The sequence below is a fragment of the Synchiropus splendidus genome, chromosome 4 (genome assembly GCF_027744825.2).
Source record: "Synchiropus splendidus isolate RoL2022-P1 chromosome 4, RoL_Sspl_1.0, whole genome shotgun sequence".
NCBI lineage: Eukaryota > Metazoa > Chordata > Actinopteri > Syngnathiformes > Callionymidae > Synchiropus > Synchiropus splendidus.
Window position 1 is genome coordinate 30,837,867 of NC_071337.1, and position 25,370 is coordinate 30,863,236.

At 43.4% G+C, this 25,370-nt stretch overlaps 1 protein-coding gene across 1 annotated transcript; it reads left to right on the forward strand.

The window, feature by feature from the left end:
• Positions 1-18,498: 18,498 nt before the first annotated feature.
• Positions 18,499-25,370, forward strand: cckb (cholecystokinin b). Its single transcript, XM_053862576.1, has 4 exons — positions 18,499-18,625; positions 18,980-19,094; positions 19,158-19,304; positions 23,419-25,370. Exons 2-4 carry the CDS (start codon positions 18,980-18,982, stop codon positions 23,553-23,555), a joined length of 399 nt encoding a protein of 132 aa, XP_053718551.1. The 5' UTR covers positions 18,499-18,625; the 3' UTR covers positions 23,556-25,370.

A 25,370-nucleotide genomic window follows, 5' to 3' on the forward strand; every position in this document is an offset into this window, starting at 1 on the left:
CCAGCCACCTTCGGGGAAAACGTGTTATAGACAGATGAAACAATAGTATAGCTCTTTGGCAATTCTCAAAAGCAGTATGTGTACAGCCGCTGCAATGAAACATTCTACAGTTAAGCGTGGTGGAGGATCCATAATGCTGTGGGGCAACTTTGCTACTTCTGGGACTGAAGGCCTTACCCGAGTCACAGGCATGATGAAATCTGAAGATTATCATCAGATGTTAGAACAAAATGCACTGCCAGTGACAGGAAGTTTGTTTTGAGGTACGCCAGCAAGACTGAGACCCAAGCATGGAAAAAGAACAAGAAATGAAAAAATGGACTGTTTTAAAATGGCCAACAATGAGTCCTGATCTCAATCCAATTGAGAATCTGCCATTGGGAGAAGGAATCCTTCAAATGTCCAAGTGCTGGAACGTTTAGCAAAGGAGGAGTGCAAGAAAATACCACCAAAGAAATGCGAGAGGCTTATTGATGGCGACAGGAAACGTTTGGAGGCTGTCATTGCTGCAAAAGCGTGTGCAACCGAACGCCAATATTCCCGCACCTGCTGTTTTTCTGTTTTTGTTTTCTTTGAAATTACAATGCCTATTTTGGGGGGAAAACACGTTTTCAGTGACTTTGGACCTGCACTTCAAAGACCTAGGTGATGTCAATTGTGTCCATTTCCATTTAGTTCTGGAGATATTACAAGGGTTGTGAATAAAATGAAGGTGTGCCCATACGGCTGGGCAGGACTGTAAACATTACTATTTGTGCTTTTGAGATGACTAGTTAGTAACTAATTGAACTTGGACTTGATTTTGAGCTCATTGGAGACTTATCTCAAACGCCACATTTTTCTTTTCTCAGCTGGATGAGTCACAGGGCCACAATTTCCCCCCCCCCCGCAAACTTCGAGCAGCATATTCCTGTATAATCTCTCGTCATGCAAAACAGCCACAAATTGGCAGGAGTCAGACTTTCTTTTGATCATGTGGTGTCTGGTGACAGTATGCTGAGGGAAAAAAAAGACACAAAAGAAAGCGAGGAAAGAAGGGATGGAGACTTCTGACAGAGCAACGCTATCAGCTTCTTTCTAATTAAAAGTTCCTCAGAGAGAGATTGAACTCTGTCTGGTGCAGATGCACAGATGCGTGAGGTGTCAGATTTTGAGACCTTTGAGTGTGTTGAATGGGGGTGAGGAAGTGGAGTTTTCATGGGTGGTATATGTTAGCTGCCCCACTTAAATAAGTGAATCTGGAAGCATGTCCAGCAGCGCGATGAAGCCATCTGTGAGATGGGCGGTTTGGCTGCCTTCAGTCAGCTTGTGTGCAGCCTCCTCCATTTCGCTGCATCTCTACACCACTCTCCTTAGACTAAGAGATTTCTCTTATCAACACTATTCACCTACCTGGGCATTTTGCTGACAACATGGCTGTCATGCGATGTAGGAATACATGAGGCTATCGAAATACTCTGCTGTTTTTTTCTTCCTGTTTTTTTTGGAATAGAGCAGAGCATCTGTCCATTTGGGACAAATGTCATGCCAAATTACAAATGATGATGAAGTATGTGGACAGCTGATCTCATGTCGTCTACAGCAGACTAATCAAACCTCTGCTGACGGAGTGCATCCCAGAGATCAGGCAGAGATGGCGAGCGGCTGACAGAGAGACCTAGACAACGAGAGCAGACAACGTTCAATGGTAATCTACCAAGTGGGCCCAGGTGCGCAGTAGACGTAGTGAAGCCAAACCATCTGCCGATCCAGACAAGAATATCACATAGTGGCCCTCGTAGTCTCAAAGAGCCATTTCCCACGTGTTTCTCTGGGCCTACGACTGGAAGAATTCATATGTTGCGCCCTCGCTAGGGACAACGGCATTGAGTCGACTTCGGGTATGTGCTTTCAACTGGTAAGGAGAGGAGTGAAACTCTAAAGCCCGTACCAGGTCAGAGGCTTATCTTCTGTGCTAATGACTACTGTCTGCAGAAAGTGTGTGGAAATACAGACAGTAGATTATGTGGTCGCAGATGAGTGATGTTGGTAAAGGACAGGAACCCGCTGCATGCCGTGTTGATGCACGTCAGTAATATCTGGGGTTGGTTCCTCAGTGCGTGAGTATAAGGGCAAAAGACAAAAGACCCTTAGACTTGAAGTTTATAAGTTATGGTTGCTGAGGCCGGGAGGAAGCGTGAGCTTTCTCATCCAGCTTTCAGACAGGGACCATTGAATCACAGCCTTCTGGATTTGAGGTGTGCTATATTGAGTGAAGTCTCCACTGTAGCTGCCAAACCTCTCACTGGCACCAGCCGCTTGGACTTCCTGTGGGCTAAAGGGCTTCACAGTGTTTGAGCGACTGATGCCAATTTCAGAATGCTATCCTCCCCGGTGACTGCTTTGCTGAGGCGGACCGACATGATATTTAGTTTAAGATTCCCATCATGAAGAAAGAGGCAAAAACACAAGATTCTGACCAACAACTCCAGATTGAAGATGTTCCTCGAATCAGGAACTTCTCACTGTGGCTTATCATCTGTTGGTGGCTGTCCCATGCCTCTGTACCATGTCTTCACTAAGATCAGCCTCTCCATTTCCTGTTGGTACACCTTATCTTCCTTCCTTCCATCCTCCTCCATCCTCTCTCCTCTGCTCTTCTGTAGAAATGCATATGCATTCACTGGTCAATCGGGAGAAACAATCCACTGCATTTCCTGTGTCTGCCATGGGATGTAATCCCATTTAGACATGGCCAGAATACGTCACGTGGGAGACGCCCAGGAGGATTAGCCAGCTAGCCTGGCATCTCTTGGTGAGAAGGTGCGACAGCCATCCTTTGAGCGAGTTCTTGACGACTGAGCCTTCTCTCATTTCAGTCTGTCTGCCTCTCATGTCAACTTATACGTTTTTCCTTCCATGTTTTTTTTACATCCCACTGACGTTTCACGCCAGACCGATATCGACTCGCCAATTTCTGATCCAAAACGAATCGTCTCGTCTCGCTGGTAACTGACGATGGTCGGCGCATCATACTAGCAAAAGTTATTGTTACATTTAACCTTTACTCTTTACCAAACTAAACCCGAATGAATGAATGAATAAAAATGTGGATTACTGAAGTGAGGACCAGCCAAAATGCTCTCATTCTGTTGATTAAAAACTCATAGGGTTCTCACAAAGACAGAAGCACAAGAACACGCACACACACTCGCGGCATCTGCACAGCAGCTGAAATCTTGCAATAATCGGAAATGCGTCCACACTGAACAGACTTTTAAAAATGCGCAACAATGATGCAATGCAATGATGGCGGAAAATTGCTCTGGAACTTAGTGAGACATAAAAACTTCCTCCGTATTTGTCTTTCTTTTATTCTAATAACTTCCAGCCGCCGCTCCTACCTCATCAAAATTCATATGCCATAGAAATAGCAGAAGATAAAAAGCCTGCAAAAGAGTGTCTTCCCCCATTAGGCATGACGAAATATCTACTTGAGAAGTGCGTTCCTTTCCTTCCATACGTGTTTGGCCATAAATCAGATGAATAACATAACCATTGTGTCTGTCTAATTATAGCACACGGCCTTGTGGTAGAAGGCGTCTGATATATGCTCTACCAGTTAAGCACCAGTGTTCATTAATGCCAGGAAACATAAGCAACACAGGTTGGACCTTCTTGCCGTGTCTTCACTAGCTAAAACATCACTGCTGTTTTATAAAAATCCATTATCTTTTGTGTCACATAAAATCCATCATTCGAAGTGTAGCTTCTCCTGGCCTGTTGCTAACATGGGCTTCTGTAAGTTTCCCGTTATTTAGATAAAATGCCAAAGATTAAGTGAGTGGGAGGGCCTGAGTTGGGTGAGCAAAGTTCTCTGGGAGAAGCAGACTGATACATTGGCAGTTGCCAGTTGGAGGTGGAGGTCACAAATTCTTAAATGACACAAAATACGTGTGTATACAGCCTGAAGAAAATATTATGTGTCACAATAAATACACAAGATGGATGTGTGTCTGCTTCATTTAATCTTTCATTTTTCAGCACATGCTCCCAGGGACCACGTGAATGGAAAAACCACAACCGCATCTCTCCCCTTTGAGACTGTTGAAGAGGAAGAGGCTAAAACACGGAGTACAGGCTGCAGATGTCTTCCTGATCCTACTGTCCCAATCCTGCTCTGTGGCAGTATTTGTTGATGCTGGGTACAACGGAGCTCAATATACCAGGCAAGTAGTCACATCAAAATCACAGAAATGCCAGGGCTGTTTCTACGTCCCAGTCCAGCGCTGGGCAGGAGACAGGAGTGTAAGGGAGTGTTGGTGACAACGCCCCACATGCACACGCTCACATGAATCCGCTCGGTGACAGGGATTAAAATGAAGGTTGGTTACCAGGAAAGAGAGTTGGCCTCTGTGGTTCTGTCAGAATGAGTAGCTTCATGTCAGCGCAGCTGGAGCTCCTCCGATGATCAAGCCTTGCTGATTTCTACCGCTGGATTCCAGTCTGCGCTGCCAGATGGTGGTTCCACGTCCTCCGGTAAAGTCCTCCTCGAAATTTGCTCTTTGAAATCTATCTACTGTGCGTGTCATTTCTGCCGCTTTCTTGTTTGTTCTTCTAGTGTGTTTCCTGCCTTTTATAGCGGCGTTGTGTGTCTCTGCGAGAGTTTTTCTTACTTGTGCCTTGTTTTCTCTTGTTGGCTTTTTTTTCTTCCTCGTGTGTGTTTGAGTGTTCCACCACCAAGTGTTTTTTGTTGTTTGGGCCTCGTGGCTGTATTCGAGTGCGGAGTGTTTTGAATATCCCTGTTAGTTGCCTTTATAATAATTTGCCTCTTTTCTGTTCTCAGGTTTTTCCCTGCCCTCACTCCATTTTGGATAGCGACGTTCCTTAGTTCTTCGCCTCCTGTCTGTGCCCTGTTATTTTTGGTTTGTTGTTGATTAAATATTGTACAACTTAACCTCGTCTGTGTCGAGTCATCTGTGGGCCAGCTACTATCTACTACTGTTCACCTCAATTATGACACAAAGAGCAGGCACACTTCCATGATACACTTTTGCTGGACAATGTGGGTGTGTATTGAGCCGTTGTATTGGGCTCAGGTTGTGGCAGGTATGTGTGTGTAGTACAGCATCGGAAATCCGCAATGATGCCTTCAGTTCCTTCAGAACTGGACACTTTGGTCATCTAAGACAAACTTGAGCCGTGTTAGACAGTCTCACGAAGCCATATGGCTGCTAGCTGAATCAGTTGTCTGTCCCAGAGAGTTTGAAACCATTTACTGATCTGTCGTCTGAGTCTGAAGTGTGTGTAGAGATTAGATGATAAACCCAAAGAACAGTATGACCAAATAAGTATTAAAACTGATACAAACACATGAAAATGAGAGGTTGTGCAAACAGGCTGATCGAACGATAAAGCTAATGGCTACATTGACATATAGTCATTGGCAGGTCTGACGAGAGGCTTTCTGCAACAAGTTGTTGTTGTCCTGAAGCAGTGGATGTGCGCTGTCATGGCAACCCCACAGTCACCCTTCCAAAGATCACAAAGACTGGATGGGTTGTTTTAGTAGGCTGTTGAAACATACACAAACCATCAATTGTGACTCAAGTAGGACACTTAGTAACATAGTGGCTGAGGGCTGAATTTATTCATCATATTCCCGAGGTGATCAATATCCAGTTATTCTGTTGACACCGTCTTTAATATTTACAATACAAGGATCAATCTCGGACAGTTTTACAGCCCACTAATGGCTTCCCATGACGAGGGATAACAACGGTGTTTATCTTATTTTATTGGCCAATTTCTCCCTGTTTCACAGTTATTTGCCTGCGACACACACACGCAGCCTTTTCGCCGCACGTCTTAATCAGCTTGAGAGACGATTATTGCTCGTGTTTAATATTTAATGACTTCTACTTATCCGCCTTGACGTGAGTGATGATGGCGCATTCATGAATCTTGTCTGAGAGGATCAAAGGTTAGGCTCACATTCACGCACGTTGAAGAAGAACAGTTCAACACCGGCAGATTAGTCATTCAAAGGCTGTTAAGTGAAATGACGCCACACAGGCAGCATATGAAACAGGAGTAACACAAATGGCGGTTTCATGGGGATCAATCATCTCATGTGTTGCCCAGAAGTTGAAGCTTCATTTCTCCTTAGCTCACTTGTTGCACAAGTAGATGCTAACTGAAGAATGTAACACAATGGATAAATGTGAGATTGAGACAAGAAATAGGAATAAACAAGATGCTCTCGACCATACAAGAAACTACAACAGACCCACATTCAAATTTGATTCTTACACTTGAAGATACAGAGCTGGCCTGGAGCCAGTGATGCGCCGAGACCCCTTTTAGGTCCTAAAGTAGCCAAGAATGCTGGAAGATTTGAATGCAACACACAGCACAAGATCTACCTCCTTTCGAGAAGCACTCCTCATTTCCCGGGAGAATGGAATTAAAAACCAGGTGATTCCAAACCAGTGCACCTTCGACCGAGAAATTCTGTTTGTCTTCAGTGTATTCAGCGTGTCAAGGAAACAACTCATTTGAATTGATCTTTTTATTCAAATAGAAAAAGGAGACGGAAGATTATTTCCAAAACAGATGAGGGACGACTTTGGCTGACACCCTATATTGGATATTTATGTCAAGAACTGCAAGTCAATTAGTCCCACTCCTGAAATCCCAGGTGAACTCCACTAAATATTTTATGAAAGTTTAGGTAGAGATTGTAAGCAGGAAGGCAAAGTCTTAATTTCATTCAGTGGAGAAGTTTAAGACTGGAGGAGCCAGTGAATGTGAGGAAATACAATTGAAATAAGTGGGTAGTTTGCAAAGTGAAGTGGGCCATTATAGATTCATTTTTGCAGTGCATAACTTCGACCGTTAGCGCGGCCCCAAAAGTAATGCTAGCAGTTTATAATTTTCTCTTTTTTATAGCAAGTTGTCTGATTCATTTTGTCAGGCCGGCTGGATACCAAACTGTTACCAAAGTTACCAAGCTGCTGCAAAGTTTCACCACACTCCAGACTTCCTGCTGGTTGTCAATAATAATTAGAAACCATCTAGGTCCTGCCATGTGGAAAGTGAGGCTAACGTTCAGACCTGTACTTATTGTTCTTCCCATGTTTTTTTTTTTGTTAAAACACTAATACAAATGTGATGCTGCCATGCTGTGGTAAGTGTCAAATATGTGATGTTTAATATATCACGTGCAAGCAGGACGATTCAGGCAATGTGACTAGGCAAAAGTAAGATATTTCTGTGCATTTGCAGTAACAGTGCAGTTACGTTCCATTTAAATATGAATAATTATATAATGAATAAGTAGGAAAGGAGTTCTTTTAAAATTCAAAAGTGAAGGCAGCAGGGGAAATGAACGTGACAAAACTTTGAGTGCAGCACATGAAGTGGTCAAAATCGCCTTCTTGGCTTAATAAAACATAAATGTCCTGGCCGGGGGTCAGGAGGAGGGATGACACAGCGATGATGGTTTTATGGAGACAGTGATGAGGCCGGGGAACAATTGCCGTCAGCAGGTGGTGACACTCATTGTTGAAAATGTGCCACTGTCTCTTGGGATCATCTCATTTCTATTCCACCTGTTTCTTTTAAGCCTCCTGTGCTGGAAGTTCATCACGTTCAGCGAAAGTTGGCCACCAGATTTATCATTTATAATTGAAAGGCTCACAGTTAGCTGTACTGTCTTTTACTAGACACACATTTCCAGTGCATTGCATGAACTCTGAAAAAATGTTACAATGCATTTGGGTCACCTGACATATTTCTAGATGACAATTAAAAAAAGAATAAAAGTTATCCATCATTATGAAAAGAAAAATACAGCAAACAAAATTATCCTGACGCGATCAGTTTTACAGTTTTACACCACATAAATACAGTCAAAGGGCCGCGTTCTGATGATGATGATTTTTTTTGAATGACTAAACCATTAAACAGTATAACGTACATTTGCGAAAAAAGTATAAATTAAAAAAAAATGACTAAATGATTTATTTCAACTGAAGTTCAATTATTTCATGGAATTAAAAAAAAAAAAAAGCACTTTCTACATTTTTTTTTCGAGTGTACACAGGAGCCAGTCCAGGCCTGCTGGTGTCTGTGTTTGCTCACATGGAATCACCTGCAGCCACTCTTCTCTGTTGCCTGCGTCACGCCACAGCACTGTTTAATAATTCAGCGACGTGACCAAGTAGCGCCCGAGGACGAGAAATGGTTTTTCCTCTGGCAACACTGGAGTGGAGCAACAATTATCATCCAATCTTCCATCTCCCTGCTGCCACACATGCGGACACACTCCCTGCTGATGATGCTTATGAGGTTTCCCTCCCTCCAGACCTGCCACTCACAGCATCAAGGGAAAGGTGCTCCCTCCACGTACGTCTCGCACATCACATAACCTTGCCGCCGTTCATCAGAAGCTTCTTAATTGCAAGTTGAAAAATACCAAATGAAGCTCTCATCTTTGCAGTTAATTGCCAAATAAATTCAGTGCAAAGCAGAGCTGTTGTTTAAGGTGGACGCACGCACGAGTGAGCACCATTTGTCTGCTCAATGGGCATGTGACGCAACATCCATCACGGTGGAACGGTGCGGGGACTTTCATTGGGTCTCAGAGGATCCTAACTCAGAGTTTAAATCAGGCTAACTGGTTTGTGACTGCGCCTTGTTTGTTTGTCAAACTGTCTACAGGATGTCACATTGGGGGCAGTTTGTCACCTGAACTGGTCCCAGAATGGTCACTGTTTGTAAGAGCATTCATCTCGTCTGTTGACAAGGATCACCTCCCACACTGCATTAATGCAGGGTGTTATATCTGCCACATTCTTAACCAGTCAGGACGTGGTCGTGAGGTTGTGAAATAAATGTCACTCAATATTCGGAGAGCTCTGTGTCAAAGGTACAAGTAACATCCGACTCACGACCTGCTCGATTTACTTCCACCCGTACTCACGACCACGGCCAGCACATGCTTATTGTGCTTATTTTTTTATTATTCAAAGTCTGGCAGCGCAGCACGTAGCAGCCCGGCAAAGCAACAGTTAGGGCAGCACAGTATCCCAGCATCTCACTCTCACACAGCCATAGTAGTTCCTATAACCCTTGCGTCAGCTATTTTGAATGGCATTCAACTTATTTCCAATCTGACTTACGACCAGTTGGTCGGAACCAGTCCCGGTCGTAAGTCGGATGTCACTTCTATTTAGAATTGGATTTTTTTTTCACATTAAATCTTCTTCAATCGTACTCAACAAACCCTCAAGTCTATTTCACTTCCTGAACTTGAACCTATATTCTACAGGCGCAGCACTGACTGAGAATCAATTCACCTGCTGTTGTTCAAATGGATGGAGATTTGTGCAGCTCCAGTTTTCCCTTTGTCAGTTTAGTTCTTCCCACTGACTAATTTGAGTTTCCTTATATTTCAGCATCCTGTCAGTCACATTCGTATGGAATAAATAGAAGCCAAAATAATGATAGAAGGGTTTGAAAAATATGTGGACAAAATAGTGAGTATATCTTCTTCTCCTTTTCCTTTCGGCTTCTCCCTTCAGGGGTGGCCACAGCGGATCATCCTCCTCCATCTCACCCAGTCCTCTGCGTCCTCTTCTCTCAAACCTACAGACCTCATGTCCCTCTTCGCCACCTCCATAAATCTCCTCTTTGGCCTTCCTCTCCACCTTCTGCCTGGCAGTTCCAACCTCAACATCTTCCTACCAATGTACTGGCTCTCTCTCCTCTGTACATGTCCAAACCGTCTCAATCTAGCCTCTCTGACTTTGTCTCCTAAACACCTGACATGTGCTGTCCCTCTGATATACTGCTTCCTGATCCTATCCATCCTGCTCACTCCCAGAGAGAACCTCAGCATCTACATCTCTGCTACCTCCAGCTCTGCCTCCTGTCTTTTCCTCAGTGCCACTGTTTCCAAACCATATAACATAGGCATGACCACCGTTTTGTACACCTTCTCTTTCATCCTTGGCGACACCCTTTTGTCATACATCACACCTGACACTTTTCTCCAATTATTCCATCCTGCCTGCACCTGCTTCTTCACCTCTTTCTCTGTATGAATTGCTGTAATTAAGATTGTAATAGTTTCATAACGTCAGCCAAAAAAAGTTGTAAAAAGAATGTATTGTTTTTTAATTTGATTCTCACTATATATCATAAATACATGTATTATCAACGTCCAGGGTTCGTAAATATAATGGAACATTCGTCACTGTCAGAAATAGTTGTATTTTGATCCGGTTTCCCTCAAGTCTCACAGGCCCAGCCACAGGTGGCCCACTCTTTATAAGCCCTGGACTTCCCACACAGACAGTGAGACAGAGGAGATGAAGAGTCTGGACACCACGGGTCCCTCGGGGGCCGGTCTGCAGAGAGGATCTCAAAAAGCAGCAGGATGATGTTTTCATTAACACTCATCTATACCATTGATTGACCTGAGACCCTCTGAAAAGATGGAGATAATTGCCATGTGTGTGCAGCGAGTCACCACTTGCTTTCTTGCCTCTCCATCATTCAATTAGACTCCTTCATTCTTCCTCCACTGCGTCTGGTTTCGCTCCTCCCTGCTTTGCTTTCCCATCACTATGTAAAAGAGAAAATAAAAGCCAGTGCGTTGTTTAGCAGGTCAGTTTAATTCTCAGACAGCAAATTGACGGACTTGAGCGTTGGGAATAAAAGCTGAATTGAAATGCTGCCTGAGAGCTTGTGAGTCAGGAGAGCGGGGCGGCAGATCGACTCTACAACGGGAAGATTTGAGCAATTTGCACACGATAATATGTGCGACCATCTCTGTCATAATGGGCCTGCGGCTGAGCAAAGAAGACTCTGGTCTCATCAGCGCACGTGTCAGAACAATTGATGGGCTGTACATGGTGTAATAGCTCTTTCTGTCCTGTCCATACTGGAGCCTCACCTCCCAGGAGTCTCATTCACACCACACCGAGACGCACAGGCAGGAAAACGTTTCCTGTGTGGAAATGGCTGGTGGATAGAAAAGAATTTCTGCTGAACAACTCTCACTGCTTTGCACAGAGATTATAAATAAGAACTCTTCACTGGGCAGCGTCCAGACACTTAATGGAGACAGTGTCATCTTGATAAAGTCCGGGGATGCCACAGTATTGTACAGTGTACAGTACAATACTGTACTGGGATGAGGAGTCACTCACAGTGCTTATTGTCATAAATGAGCCACTTAAATTATGATTTGAGGTCAAACTCAAGTCAAGTCTACCTATCTGAATCTGAAAAACTGGGTTGTTTTTAAAGAAGTGCTCTGCCTTATTCACATTATGTCATATTTCTGATGAATATTTGAAAAGTACCCTGAAAGTATCTGACTTTCTGTCATGATTCGGCTTTTATTTTGGTCCCTTGAGTCCTCTTTTGTGTTCTCCCTCCTTTCTTCCTGTTCCTGTGGCACACGGCTGGAGCCAGTCAACCCCTGATCATCTGTGAATAAGAACACCTGGACCCCAGCAACGCGTGCCAGATCGACTTCATTTGCTTCTACTGGTAATCTGACCAGTAGAAGCAAATGAAGTCGATCTCGATCTCGTTCGCTCTTCTCTGCTGTCGCACATTTATTCGTCGTTTAAATTATCTTCTGTTTAACTATTTCTAAACCCTGGTGTTCTGAGTTTTTGAAGTTTGACTCCCTTTGTCCTCCCTGCTCTGTGTGGCGTCTCTCTGTTTTCTCTTACTCCCTACTCGTGCGTTCGTTTTGACAACCTCAATAGTTTACTTGCTTTTATTGTTCATTGTGTGTTTGCTCTCCTGTTAGACTCTTCTTGCATTCTTTCTCCCGGTTCGGTGATGCTTTTCGTTTGGACTAATTCTGTGGTGGACTCTTCCCAGTTTTGTTGACGCTCTGGATTTGTTTTCTGTTTTTCTTCTCCCGATTCGGTGACGCCTTTTGTTATATATGTTTGTATCTTGTCATTAAATAATTGTATTAAGTCGCTCCTGCCTCCTGTGACTCTTTCACGACTGCACTTGCGTCTTGACCCATAACACTTTCAAAAGGAGAGTAGAATTTTTATGCATTTATTTTATTTAAGCCTGACTTTACAATACAAATATTGAGTTGAGTGTTCCACTTCCAAATTCATCTGCTCTTGTGGCCTTGACGTTTTCATATCTTAAAAGCTAAGAGTTGACTCTTTCTTGTCAGTTGCACTATCGGACCTGATCATATTTACTTCCTCCATTGTCTCATGCCACTCTCTCCTGGGCTCCACCATCGACTTCTTATAAAGATGGACACTGTGTCCTGTGGATGGCAAAATACTCGATTTTTGGCTTCTTATGTTGTGTCGACTCCTCCTCCTTACAGTCACCGCAGCCATGTGTGGCAATTACACACCCTATTTGCACCCTGAAATCTGTTTGATTTATCACATTGTGAGTGCAAAAAAACATGATCATGAGACTTGTTAGTACGTGTGCTATAAAATAAACTATAAAATCGATATATGTTTACCATACATCTAAATTTAAGCAGTATTTAGTGGGAGCTGTGAATGTTGTCAAATACCTTTTTTTTTTATCGACACCATCTCGCTGAACCTCAACAGCTGAGGGTTAAATGAATTCACCAGCTAGCTGTCCCTCTGTGGCCGCAGGACACTGCACCTCCCCACATGAGCTCCCACAACACTTAATGTTCATACGACCTACATTCATCCAATGCTGGACTTATTCCATCTCATCTGGATGTAACCACTAATACTCGTCGAACAATATTCCAAGCATCTCTGCTAGGGAAACAGATGTGTGTCGTCCTCTTCCGTGATGACCCAATGTCTGCAGTTGAGTTATATGCAGTCCAAGTACAGACATGAATAAAGCATTTGCACTCAAACTTAAGTCGCAGCTGAATGATGACGTCACAACTGAGGTGTGTTTATTATAAGATAATGAAAAAAACAGTATCACAACCAACCGGGCTCTTTGCAGCAGTGCATCTGTGTACATGGTAATGAATGCACCAGGAGGCTAAGCAGTCATCCACTTTTAACTGAATCTATTTAAGATGGAGAGCTGAACTGACCTCCACAGTGTCCGACGGCCACCGTCATGCCGGCGCCAATCAAAGTGGAGACCAAGGGTGCTTGAGTTGTGAGTGGGAATTAATGCTGTCCCACGTTTATGCAAGCGTGTGTGGCGATGTAGCTGGAGGATCTCAGCTCTTGAACATCCAGCCCTTATCTTGCACGGAGAAGGTTAGTGACAGCAACTGGTCCTGATGTGAAGGCATCCTCGTTCATGACTGTTGTGGATACCTGAGTGTGGTAGAGAGTGGTTTTTAAAGCATTCATCTGGACATTTAGTTGACCCTGACAGTGGCCTCCATTTTGCAGCCATGTGCTGTGAAAACGGTTTCTATTCTGCCTTATACAGTAGTTATACATTTAACCTTACAATAGGGGCCATGATCATTTAGCAACAGTTGGAGAATAGCCAGCCCCGCACCATGTCTGCTGCGTCACAGATTGTGTCAGGTAGCCCCAAACACTTTCAAGTCTGCCCTTCTGGCCATCACAACGTTTTCTTTGTCGTATCCATCACTGACAATATCAAGCGTTCAAGTGCATTACTTCAAGGTGCATATTTTGTATCACATCATGAGCCCATAGTGACTGATCTGTTGGCCAGAAATGGACCATTTCTGCATATATCTCTGAAAGTGTTATATAAATAAGCTGGAGGTTCACCAGAATGGAATCTGGCTTGTATTCAGCACAAGCCTCGAGGAGCCTTGGCAGCTATTGCCCAGAGTTAAGATTGATCATGATGATAGCAAAGATATGGACTCATCTGCAACAGAATTGGAAAAGAAAGAAGCTGCTCCACGACGGAGGGTTCTCCTCAGTCACACGATCTAGATCCTTGGTGGGCCGTTTGTTAAAAGACAAAATCCATTGTACTTGTGCAAGAATCATGATTGAATATGTAAAATTTGATTGTACAGTTTGACTGCATGGAGTGGCAGACAGTAGCAGCATATAGTCCTCCTGTCTCCCACCTCCTCCACCAAGGCGAGAGAGCAGCTCAGAATAGAGCTGGCAACTCAAGTCTTGTGTTCAGTATGGCACAGCTTGGCCATGACATGGGGACAGGCACAACTAACCCAAGTGTGAGTGGCAAGGAGACTGGACACTAAGTTAACAATTTGCTTGTGAAGTAACAAGAAGAGAGGAAAACCCATTGGTGTCACCAAACCGAAAGGAAGTCACGAACTGAATCTAGGAATAAAGCTGGAAACAGAACATACAAGAATCAAAACATCAAGGATCATAATCTCACAGCAGTCAATGACATAAATCTAGAAACAAATTACGCTTGACCATCATTCACAGCAAAATATACTCGATTAGAAACTGAAAATAACACGGCGGTAAAAACACAGGGAAAAGGGAGGAACTAGGAACGTACCAAAATAAGCTCACAGTAGAAACATTAGAGCACGATCACACAGCAACAAACAGGGAGAGGAAACCAAGTGTGGCACAACAGAACGGACTCACAGATATCTAGAAAAGCTCAAGGTTCAAGGAAGCAAACACAAAGAAGAAAACAGCACACCTCAGGGTGGCCTTTGACACTGACACAATTCTGCTTCTGGAACCGATGCTTTTCGGGAACCTCTGTGCTTTTTTCCTGTTCAGACTGGTTTAAGCAGAACCACTGAGTAAACACTGGCCAGCAAAATGACAAGTTGCTCTAATATGCAGCAGGACTGCCAACACTCACCCAATAGGATTGAGAGACCCACAAATAAGGCTCGTCACACACTCACACTCCCCCATTTCTGGCGGAATGACCTATATATGTGTGTTAAATGTAGCGATGCGCTCTGTGAACCCAAAACCTGAAGAGACTTTTAAGTTTCCGATCAGTTGAAATTAATGTATTTCAGTGAGAGTCAGTTCAAAATATCAAAGTAAATTATTAGTCAATTTAAGGCAAAAATATCCTAATAAAACGTATTAATGTCAACTTCCTTTTCATTTTGTAAACAAGGTACGACACACCCACCAACGTTCATGATGAACTCGTGCCAATTTTAGTGTTTCCAGCCGAGAATGACCTTTTCAGGCACCGATCCAGTCCTTCTCCCTGTCTGTAGACGCCGGCTGCTTCAAAATTGCGTTCCAGAGCTGGAACCAGTGCGGAGCTGTGGCGGTGTGAAGGGGCTCAGCGAGAGTGAGGGTTTTCACAGGTGTGATGATTGCAGGGACTCAGCTCCAGGAGCGCGCCAGAAACAAAAGTCAAACTCTTGGGAGGAACAAGTCGCGAACACAGAAGGACACAGTGCAAACTCAAACCCAATAAAAGTGAAACATGATAAAAGTTCTGTTTCATATCTGTGAATGAGTTTCGATTGTGTTCATTGAGATTTGATTGTATGCGTGAAAAGAAAGTTCGAGAATCACTGCGATGCAGCAGCAGTCTGCAACATTATGGTGCATCTACACGTCTATATATAAATGTCATAAAATAGACTTCTGAACAGATGGAAGTCTGCATGTATACGAAGTCATTCACACCCACAGTCTCGTCTGACAGTCGTAAAAACTGTTCAGTTTCTGAAGCGATGCTGCTAATGTAGCATGCAGAAATGCACCAGAACAGGCTAATAGTGATTGATAAAATGTGCCAAGCGTTCCTCTGATATTAATCTGCAGGGACATTCGTGTCTTCGTGACTGATACATTAATAGAGTTTTGCATTATTCAGTGTTTACAAAATCTGTAGCTAACAGCCCCCAGCATGAGGCCTGTGTGGTCTATCTTCATCATTGCAGAATGCTCTTCTTCTGCATTCTGAACAACCTGTGTCAAAATGATGCACACCTGAATGTTTTAAGTCGTCCCTCTCACTGGTGACAATACTTTCCTCACAAACTCACAGCGTGTCACAGACAAGTGTCATGCCTCCTACACCTCACGGTGAATTAATTCTAATTTGAACGACCGCGGCCTCACCTCCTACTCTTGTGCCTTTCGATGGTGCCGTGAGGAGCGAGAGAGAGAGCACTGGATGGATGGCACGACAACAAGGGCTTGATCTGATTGAGTGCTCTCGATCATGTCTGAGTGACAGCTGCATGTCGTGTCCCAAACTTTTGCCTCTTTCCACAATGAAAGCAATAAATTGTATAATGCCTCCATCAGTATGCAGCATGGTGTTTGGAGAAGGGTTTCATTCGTGGGTCTCTTTCTTGTACATCACTGACTCCGCTCTCCATCTGGCACTGGTTTTCTTTGCTGATCCCACTGCACTTGACTGCTCCAGAGTCCATGTTTAAATGACAGTTGCTTCACAGCTGGTCAGAGACCACTATCATCTTCAGTAGTTTATATGAGCACATTTACTGAGGAGAAATGGTTCATGTAGCTCATGTATTTTCATGTGAGAGTCCCACTCTGTTCCCACAGCAGCGCAGACTGCAGTCAACCTCTGTGAATGTGACATAATGAAGAAACTCTCTAGACTCCTCAACCCGAAACAGGTGACTTTCATTGCTCTCCCAGGCTCACCAACACTAATATTAACAATTCAGAGTCACGAAATAAAGAGTGGAGCTGATCGTCAGTGGGCCACTCTCTCAGCACAGGTTCTGAGAGGCCGCACAGTATCTCTAAAACTGGCACACATGGAGCTCCTGCTGGCCACATCAGCCCCCTGTTACTCGCGCACCATCACCTCTGTTGGCTTTATTTCAGTGTTTTGCCTGTAATCCGCTTATCTTGTGAAGTCCATAGAGTAGAAGAGTTCCCAAAGGAGCAGTGGGGGTGCGGGCTTTTGCCGCACCAACCTGACAATCGACTCATGAAAGAAGTCAAAATGATCAGTTCAGGACTGAGAACCTGCATCCACACGGCCCTTTTGGATCGCACTTTGACAGCTCTGCTGCAGAGTATTGTCCCGGTGTTCCCTTTCATTATGTCAGAGCATTGACTGTGCATGTCCGTCCCCCTGCTATCACTCCCCCCAGACCAGTGGCTTTAGTTACCTCAAGAACGTTGTCTCATCTTCTTGTGGTTCAGCAGGTGAAATCAGCAGCTGAGCTAATCCCATCATGCATCAACACCTTGTCTCCTTCATAAATACAAACGTTAACTCGACTGATCAATAGCTATTGACTCTGGCTGAGGGATTTTCTGCAGCTGTGTGATCAATGAGCTGCTGGACAATTTGAAGAAAGAGCGGACAGCGAGAGAGAAGAAGATTATACCAGTGGAGAGCATGAGAGAATACAAGACATTGGTGGTGGTGCACTGAAAGAGTCTGTCTATCTATCTATCTATCTATCTAGACCAACACATAGAGATCTATCTATCTATGCGTCTGTCTGACTGTCTGTCTATCTGTCTGGCGATCTGTCTGTCTATGTGTCTGTCAATATATATATATATATCCGTCTGTCTGTCTGTCTATCTATGCATCTATCTATCTATCTATCTATCTATCTATCTATCTAGACAGACGCATAGATATCTATCTATCTATGCATCTGTCTGTCAATATATCAATCTCTGTCGATCGATCTATCTGTCTGTCTGTCTGTCTGTCTGTCTGTCTATCTATCTATCTATTTATCTGTCTGTCTGTCTATCTATCTACGCGTCTGTCTGTCTATCTGTCTGTCAATATATCTATCTGTCTGTCGATCGATCTGTCTGTCTGTCTGTCTGTCTATCTATCTATCCATCTGTCTATCTATCTATCTGTCTGTCTGTCTATCTATCTATCTATCTCTATATATATCTGTCTGTCTATCTATCTGTCTGTCTATCTCAGGTCTGAAACTGTGAGTGACGCCCGGGTTTCACACAACTTTCCGAGCTCTGCTCAGCTCTGTGTCCAGCCTCTCTCCTGGCATGCAGAGTAGCTCTTAATAGATACATGTCCAGGTTTAGGCAAGTTCATTATTCAATCATTCATTATCTCCATCTCATTTCCTTAACAAGGTCGCAGAGGACTGAGGCCTGTCAGTAATATATGCCAAACGCAGAGATGATTTTTTTTATCATGGTTTTTCTCGAGTAGGTGGAAAAGCCATTATGTGGTCTGTGGAGCTGCTGGTTGTGGAACTCATCAGAATTGTCCCAAAGCCTATTTCCAGGTTGTAAGTGGGTTGCAACATGAGTTGTGAATGCCACTATTTGTTTGTCTTCATAAAGATAAAACTTTTTTTCCCCCATTCAGTGCCACTTCTCGGCATGTGGCTGCTGCACACTCACATATGTTTGTAAGGTGAGGAACCTTTGTGACTTTATGACAAAGGATGTGAGGAGTAGGTGTGATCATGAGAATGTAAAACACACACACACAAACCCACAATGATAATGTGTGAACAAGGCAGCTGCTGCTTCTGGTCGATTTCGTGATCAACAAATAGACAGTAAAAGTGAAGAAACAAACACACTTGGATAGCAGTCACACGCAGCCCCACACACGCTCACACACACACACACACTCGCACACCCAGCTCGGAGCGGGGAGTATAAAAGCAGCATCCTTCCCACTCCACGGAGAAGTGCTCTCCTCTTGCTCACACTTCATCACACCAAGCCTACTTCTCAAGGTAAGAGCTCAGCATGCCTGTTGTTATTGAGCCGCTCCATGCTGTCAATTTTAAGTTGGATTTTATTGCAAAAGTCTTCCTGCAACGCTTTTAACTACATAATTGGGCGCTGGTGATGGTGTTTGCAACACGGTGCGTGTTCTTCCTGCTTGAAGACCAGGCTGAGTCTAGGGTTCGGATGAGAGTGTGAACATCTGACGCCTGGTCTCCAGCACCCGGACCATCATTAGTTGTTGCTGAGCGGCGCGCTGGCAGATGGTGCTGATGGTCTCAGGAGTCTCGCAGCTGTAGAAGATTCTGTCACATCCTCCAGTGGAACTTATTAAACAATTCCTGTGCGACTCTGATCTTCAGATGACTACAGGGCTGAGCGTCTGTCTGGTGCTGGCCGTCCTGTGCGCCAGCTGTCTGGGTCTCCCCTTCTCCTCCCAGCGCCGGGACCAGAATCAGCTCTCCGTTCCCTCTCAAGGTAAATCCACAACTTTGGTCTCCTGGATGTGAGTGTGTGATAGCGGGTCTTTGTGTGGGGCAGCTCTCCTCATGGACGCCCAGGACCTGGGTGAGCTTCATCTTCGTCATCGTCGCTCGGCTGCTCAGATGAAGGCTCCACTGGAGGAGGACGCAGAGTCCCGGGCAAACCTCAGTGAGCTCCTGGCAAGACTTATCGCCAACAGGAAAGGTTTGTGGCACATGTTTCTGAGGGGGGTCAGCACCACACATTTGGCGAAACGGATTCCAGATTGAGGAAATAGCTGTCACATAGCTGTAGAATATTAATGAGAATAAAAGTACTAAACTAAATAACAGAACACCATCTAGAGATTTAGTGATTTGTGTGCAGACAAACTGTTTTCAGATGCCCTGGTTTTATTTAAACGCCAGTAAATAAAGATTAAAGACTTAATTCATTCCACGAAATCGCTTGTTGATATTTATGTATTTTAAGTAATTCATTTGACTAAACAATGTTTTGTATGAACTCATTTTATAACTCACTGACAGCTAATCATATTATTTATATCATATCAAATATTTTCTAAGTGGAGTTAAATAACTCAGCTATTAATACAAAAAAAATCTATTTGGATTTATCTATATTTTTTGCAATATTCAGACGTTTGATCACATTTTAATGGCTCAGTGTGATCAGATGTATCTCATTGTTTTAATACCTTGTTTTTGCTATCTTTATGTTTATAGTATTACAGTTATTGTCGACTAAAGCGACTAAAATGTGAAGCATGTTGTGTCTCGAATATGTTTTTAGAATTAAAAACAAGCAAATCTTCAGATTTTTTTACGCAGTTATCATGTACTTGTTCATTCCGTATTCAAGGTAAAATGTGAATATAACCCATCAACTAAAATAAGGTACAATGGATTCCTTTATCTTCAGTAATAATATTGTTACATCTCTCTGCTTCGACTTTTTCACTGATAACATTGCACATGTCAGGCACTAGTATTATTTCATAATATTTTTAACTGGTCAAATTGTTGCTTGCAACAATGTGATTGTTGTGACTTTGGGCTTATTTTCCTTCATCGCCTCTCTTCTCTGGTTTCACAAATGACTGGAATGAGCTTTGTTAAAACGCCTTAGTGGCTCTGAAAAGCTTTTGCGGTCACAGAGAAAGCCTCTAATTGGAGTCTTCCGGCTTATCTCCATAAATCTCATTTCACTTCACGTCAGTTTTCGCCTCATCAATCGGACGGCTGCTCACTTGGCGATATTGAAAAGGATCTCTGCTCGCCGTGCACCGCGGCAGGCAGCACATCACTTGCGTAATACACTTATTAATACAGTATTACACCAAAATAGGAAGATGGATTATTCAATTAATAATTCATCAGCTTTACAAATGTGGAGTCTGTGGAGGAGAACTTGGACGGGCTTCAATCAGACTGCGGACAGTGAATAAGTGGACAAAGGCCACGATGAACTTAATATTCTGCAGCTCACAGTTGCTGCTCTGGTGTGTGTGGGAATGTACGAGGGCGTTGGTGTGTGAGCGTTGCTGTGCCTATGTGTTTGCTCGCTGGCTGCTCAGTTGCATGTTTCGGTGTGGGAGGTGTCGTTGTCGAGCCTTCTGTAGCCTGCGCTCCGGGGAACCTGTGTGTGTGTGTGTGTGTGTGTGAGAGAGAGAGAGACTTACGTAGGAGGACGTGGGTGGAGTGAAAACTGCATTTCAGATAGATTAGAATTCATAACCAAATGGATGGAACTCATTCTCCATAAACAGAATAAACCAACATTTTTAATTTTGGGCAGTGGAGGAGTCAGTGTGAGGAATAAGAAGACTAAGTGGATAAACACTAATGTTTCCGTCCACGTGCTGTCAGAGCGATATTAGCACCTTGTTACCCCAACCTCCAGCTGCTCCTGCGTCCCCCTCATTATAGCAGTGGAGGCAAGGGAGGGTGTGTGTGAAAAATAGAACCAGAGCCGTATACTACAGTCAGGTATTCTGAAAAGCTGAAGCACAAGCGAGCTAAAATCACTCACTGGTTTGGTCGAGAAGAGAGAATGAATGCATTGATGAAAGTAGCATGATGAAGTCAGGAACAGTGCATCCTAGATCACATGTGTGTGCCATAGTTTTCAGGCTACGGCTGCGGATCAATGCGTTATCAAGTGAAGCGACAGCCATGCTACGTCAAAGCAAAAACACTCCAAAGTCCAATATTAATCTCATTTCAGTTTGTTTTAAAAATGATATTCGATCGCAGTGGGTCTCTTTAGTAAAATACAAAACAATCGTTTCTTCCAGCGCGGTGTAGATCAGATCAAAGCATGTTGTCTGCTGGACAAAAATCTGCTCTAAAACTCTTGGCAGGGTGCCATTAGATATCTAAGCAGTTTAAAGTTTTAAGGCCAACGAAGATGGCTGCAACCATAATGCCGTGCTGTACTTTTTATTGCACAGACAAGTACAGGATGTGCTGCTACATCATCTCTGTATGTCACAAACGGAGACCTGCACTTACTCTCACGTAAATATAGTGATTGAGACCCTAGTGACTCATCTTTGAAACACACATGCTTCTGGCATGGTTGTGCGTCTCTTTACTGGCTTGAAATATCACACGCGAACAGGACAGCACCAAACCCTTCTGGCTGACTCATCAAACGTCTTTCACTGGCTTTCACTGCTGAGTTTATATCTGATCAGAGAGGAGTTTCTTTCTGACCCAGGATGAGATCTATCTGGGGAAAAAGACACTAAAAAGCTGAAGGTGCAATTCCTCAGAGTCGACTGTGAAGCACAGTAACATTATTATTAATGATCATTTTGGTATTGGGGGAGAGTCACAATATACGTGGTATTGGCAGAGGTCCCCACCTCATGCTGATCCTTAAGCCATTTAAAAAGGGAAAAACATGACGGCTTCAAGGTTAGACATGACTGTCATTGTCTCACAACAACAGTTTTCAAAACTTCTCAAAACCGATGTCACATCAGATGTAAATTTTTGTCATGTTCAGTACATTCAGAAATCAGAACCAATGGAGTCTGATGATGCCATCGGCCATTTCCTGTCAAATATTTCACATTTAGGATCCTCAAAATGCTTAGAGTGGTTGCCTACACCTCTGTGGTTTCTACGATCATCATTTAGTCAAGACGAGAATTGTGTGGTGCATAGTTCAGTATTAGCTGTTCTAGCATGTATCAATAGAACACACAAACTTCCGCACAGGCTCACACCGCAATTCTCAAACAGATTCAAGATCTTTAATTATTACTGTCTTCTTCCATTTCAAACGAAGATGGATAGTATGGATAGGAATATTGACTATTCCTGAATTCACCAGCTAGATGAAAGCAACCACGTAAGTCTTTCAAGAATCCAGTACGGATATGGCCTATTGTGCAATAAACTATCTAACCACGATGGCAGCAAAAGCATTTAGGAGCGCTCTGTATCTCTATCTGTGTCAGGTAGGATGTTTCCTTGAATAGTTGGTCTTGGCTCAACAAATGGAAGACAGATCTGTCTGAAGAAGTCAAGAAAGAGCTAGAAGAGTCACACACACCACTCCCATTTGTCATTGCGACTGAGTTTTTCTGCCTCCTTCTATGTGCGAGGAAGGTAAGAGATGAGCTACACATGAACAACCAGACTGTTGGTGTCATGAACTCGTGTGTACAGACTTATCGTCTCAATCTAAGAGAAAAATGTTTATCTTTGATCTGAGGCTCTGAGGATATGCAAAGCTCTGCCCACTCATATCGAAGCAGCCTTTGATATTATGCACCATATGTGACTCTGGACACAAGATGTAAAAGTGATGACATGCAAGACCTTCAACAAGGCTGTGTGTGTGTGTTTTGTTGAGCAAGGAGTAGCAATGTTGCATAGTGTCTTTTGACAAGAAAGAGCTGAGAAGAGAAGGAGGCTTTAGGAAAACTCCACTTTGAGCCATTTCAATTTTCTTTGTGACCTAAGAATTGCTCAAACAACACCGCTCCAGCAGTCCATTCTTACCTGGGGTGAGGAACAGGAGGGCTGAAGGTGCACTATTGCTATGTTTGTATCTCTCTATGTGGGCTGAGAACTTGGAGTGGAAATCAATTGTGATCTTATTGAGATTTTGTTTTTACGCATCTTGAAACACAGAATTGAACTGACAGGGTCAATGAACAAAGTGTAGTTCTAGAATTGTGAGGAGAAAAGTTCTGCTGAAGTTTTGTAACTCTCTCGGAGGAATACTAACTCCCAGCGCTGATTCTCTCGCGCCCACTCACTCCCCCGCCTCACCCCTCCAACCATCCTCCTCCTCTCCTCAGGTTCCGTGCGCAGAAACTCCACAGCCAACAGCAAGATCAGCGGACTGGCTGCCAACCACCGGATAGCAGACAGAGATTACATGGGCTGGATGGATTTTGGACGTCGCAGCGCAGAGGAGTACGAATACTCTTTGTAATGGTTCATCCATAATCCTACGTGAGCAGAAGATGGCCCCTCACTGTCTCTCAAGAAGAGTATATTTATGATGAATCTGTTGTACATTTGTTTGTAAGACTGTAATATTGCAATATATACGCCAAATTTTGCAGAAACGCACTCACTGTCCATATTTGATTTTATCTTTTCTTCTTCTGGTTTTCTGCTGTTTGTTTATCATCCGGGGAGGAAAGGGAAAGTTCATGGTGTCAGGGCGTGTGTACTGGACTCAATAAAGACTGAAAATACCAGTCTGTCTGCATGATTCTCTTGCTTGGTTCATTTTAGGGGTTAAATAAAAACCCCACTGTATATCGGAATTTCTCGTAGACAGAAATGAAATGGCCAAAACTGAAAACCATAAATGAGGTATCCAAGGCTGAATATTGACAGAACTATCTTCACACTCATCAGTATCATTGTGTATATGGCTGGGATTGTGTGCTTAACTCACAGAAATCAATGCACTGCAGAGACACAAAGTGGCATCCAGGTTTTAAATAATATATCGATAACAAAATTAGGAAAATATTTATGTGGCACTGACACTTCAATTCAAAACAAAATGTTTTGTTGTCAAACTTGAACCCACTCATGAATGATCGACCAGCTTTACTTCTAGGATTACAACAACAAAGACCGATCTCAGGGACACGAGTGTTGACAGGCTCTAAAAAGAGCGCGGTCCGCTGCAGTTGAAGGGACAACGTCTGAGGCAGACACAGCGGGGCTGCTCTCTGCGGCTGGCGGCTCCAAGAGGGGAAAAAGAGAGATAATGTTTGCCAGAAAAGCCCCAATAAATCAGATTTTGGCATAAATGTATTATTTTCTGTGATGGTAGGTTTCATATTGAACAGTTCTAAATCAAAGAGTCTGTCTCTATGTCTGAACCTCTAGACAACGTAACTTTCTCTGGGGGACAATGGGCGTGTCTTGAGAGTGACGCCACAGCCACCCATGTGACCACTAGACAAGTTTACAGCAGCGAAGCAAACTCAGCGGCGATCATTCACTGATCATTCACTGAGGGAAAAACAGCAACTGACCAAATAGGCTCTATTTGATGTCGTTCGTGGACTTTTATTTTGAAGGGTGGCGGTCTGCGTCATGACAAAAGTTCAGCAGTTTGCTCTCTTCCTTACTGGACTCTGTCAGTGCAAGGTGCAAGACACAGCTCTACTGAAAATGCTTGTTTTAATATCTAAATCAGTCATTTTCAGCAAAGACCAGTTATTTCCTGATAATATAAGCACCATGAACTTTCTTTTTTGGCACGAACAGTTTCACAATCTTTCATTGAGTCATTGTTAGGTTTGTGATAAGCATGCTGACCATCTAACTGTGTCTGTGTATTTAGATATGTAGGTCTGCAGTTCTTGTGTTGTGAGTCAGGACCCAAACCCAGTGTGACTTTGTCTTTTGTGTTTTTTGCAGATTAGTTGATTAATGAAAGGGCCTGTGTGTATTGTACCACTGAGTTTTTGTGAATGTATTTTTTGTAATAGATCACTGTGAGTTTTATAATATGCTATAAGGTTATTGTAGTACACTTTATGATCACTAGTTCTTCAGTTCGCTCTCTTTCTCGCTGGGCTCTGTCAGCTGGTCAGCAGTGGTTGTGTTGAGTTGAGATCCCAGCCCAGAGTGACTTTGTCTATTCTATTGTCCAGTAAAGAAATCTGAAATTTGTGGACACATTCTGTTGAGAACATTGTAGTGAGTATTGAGTAAAAGGGTTATATATGCACCTTACTGAAACACGCCGAGTCATGATGTAATAAAGTTGAAAACGCTG

Bases quoted from the DNA above. Each gene is read 5' to 3' on its own strand.
- cckb (XM_053862576.1), top strand. From the start codon at position 18,980: ATGACTACAGGGCTGAGCGTCTGTCTGGTGCTGGCCGTCCTGTGCGCC. The intron at 19,095-19,157 runs GTAAATCCACAA...TGTGTGGGGCAG, and splicing joins GCTCTCCGTTCCCTCTCAAG to CTCTCCTCATGGACGCCCAG. The intron at 19,305-23,418 runs GTTTGTGGCACA...TCCTCTCCTCAG, and splicing joins ACTTATCGCCAACAGGAAAG to GTTCCGTGCGCAGAAACTCC.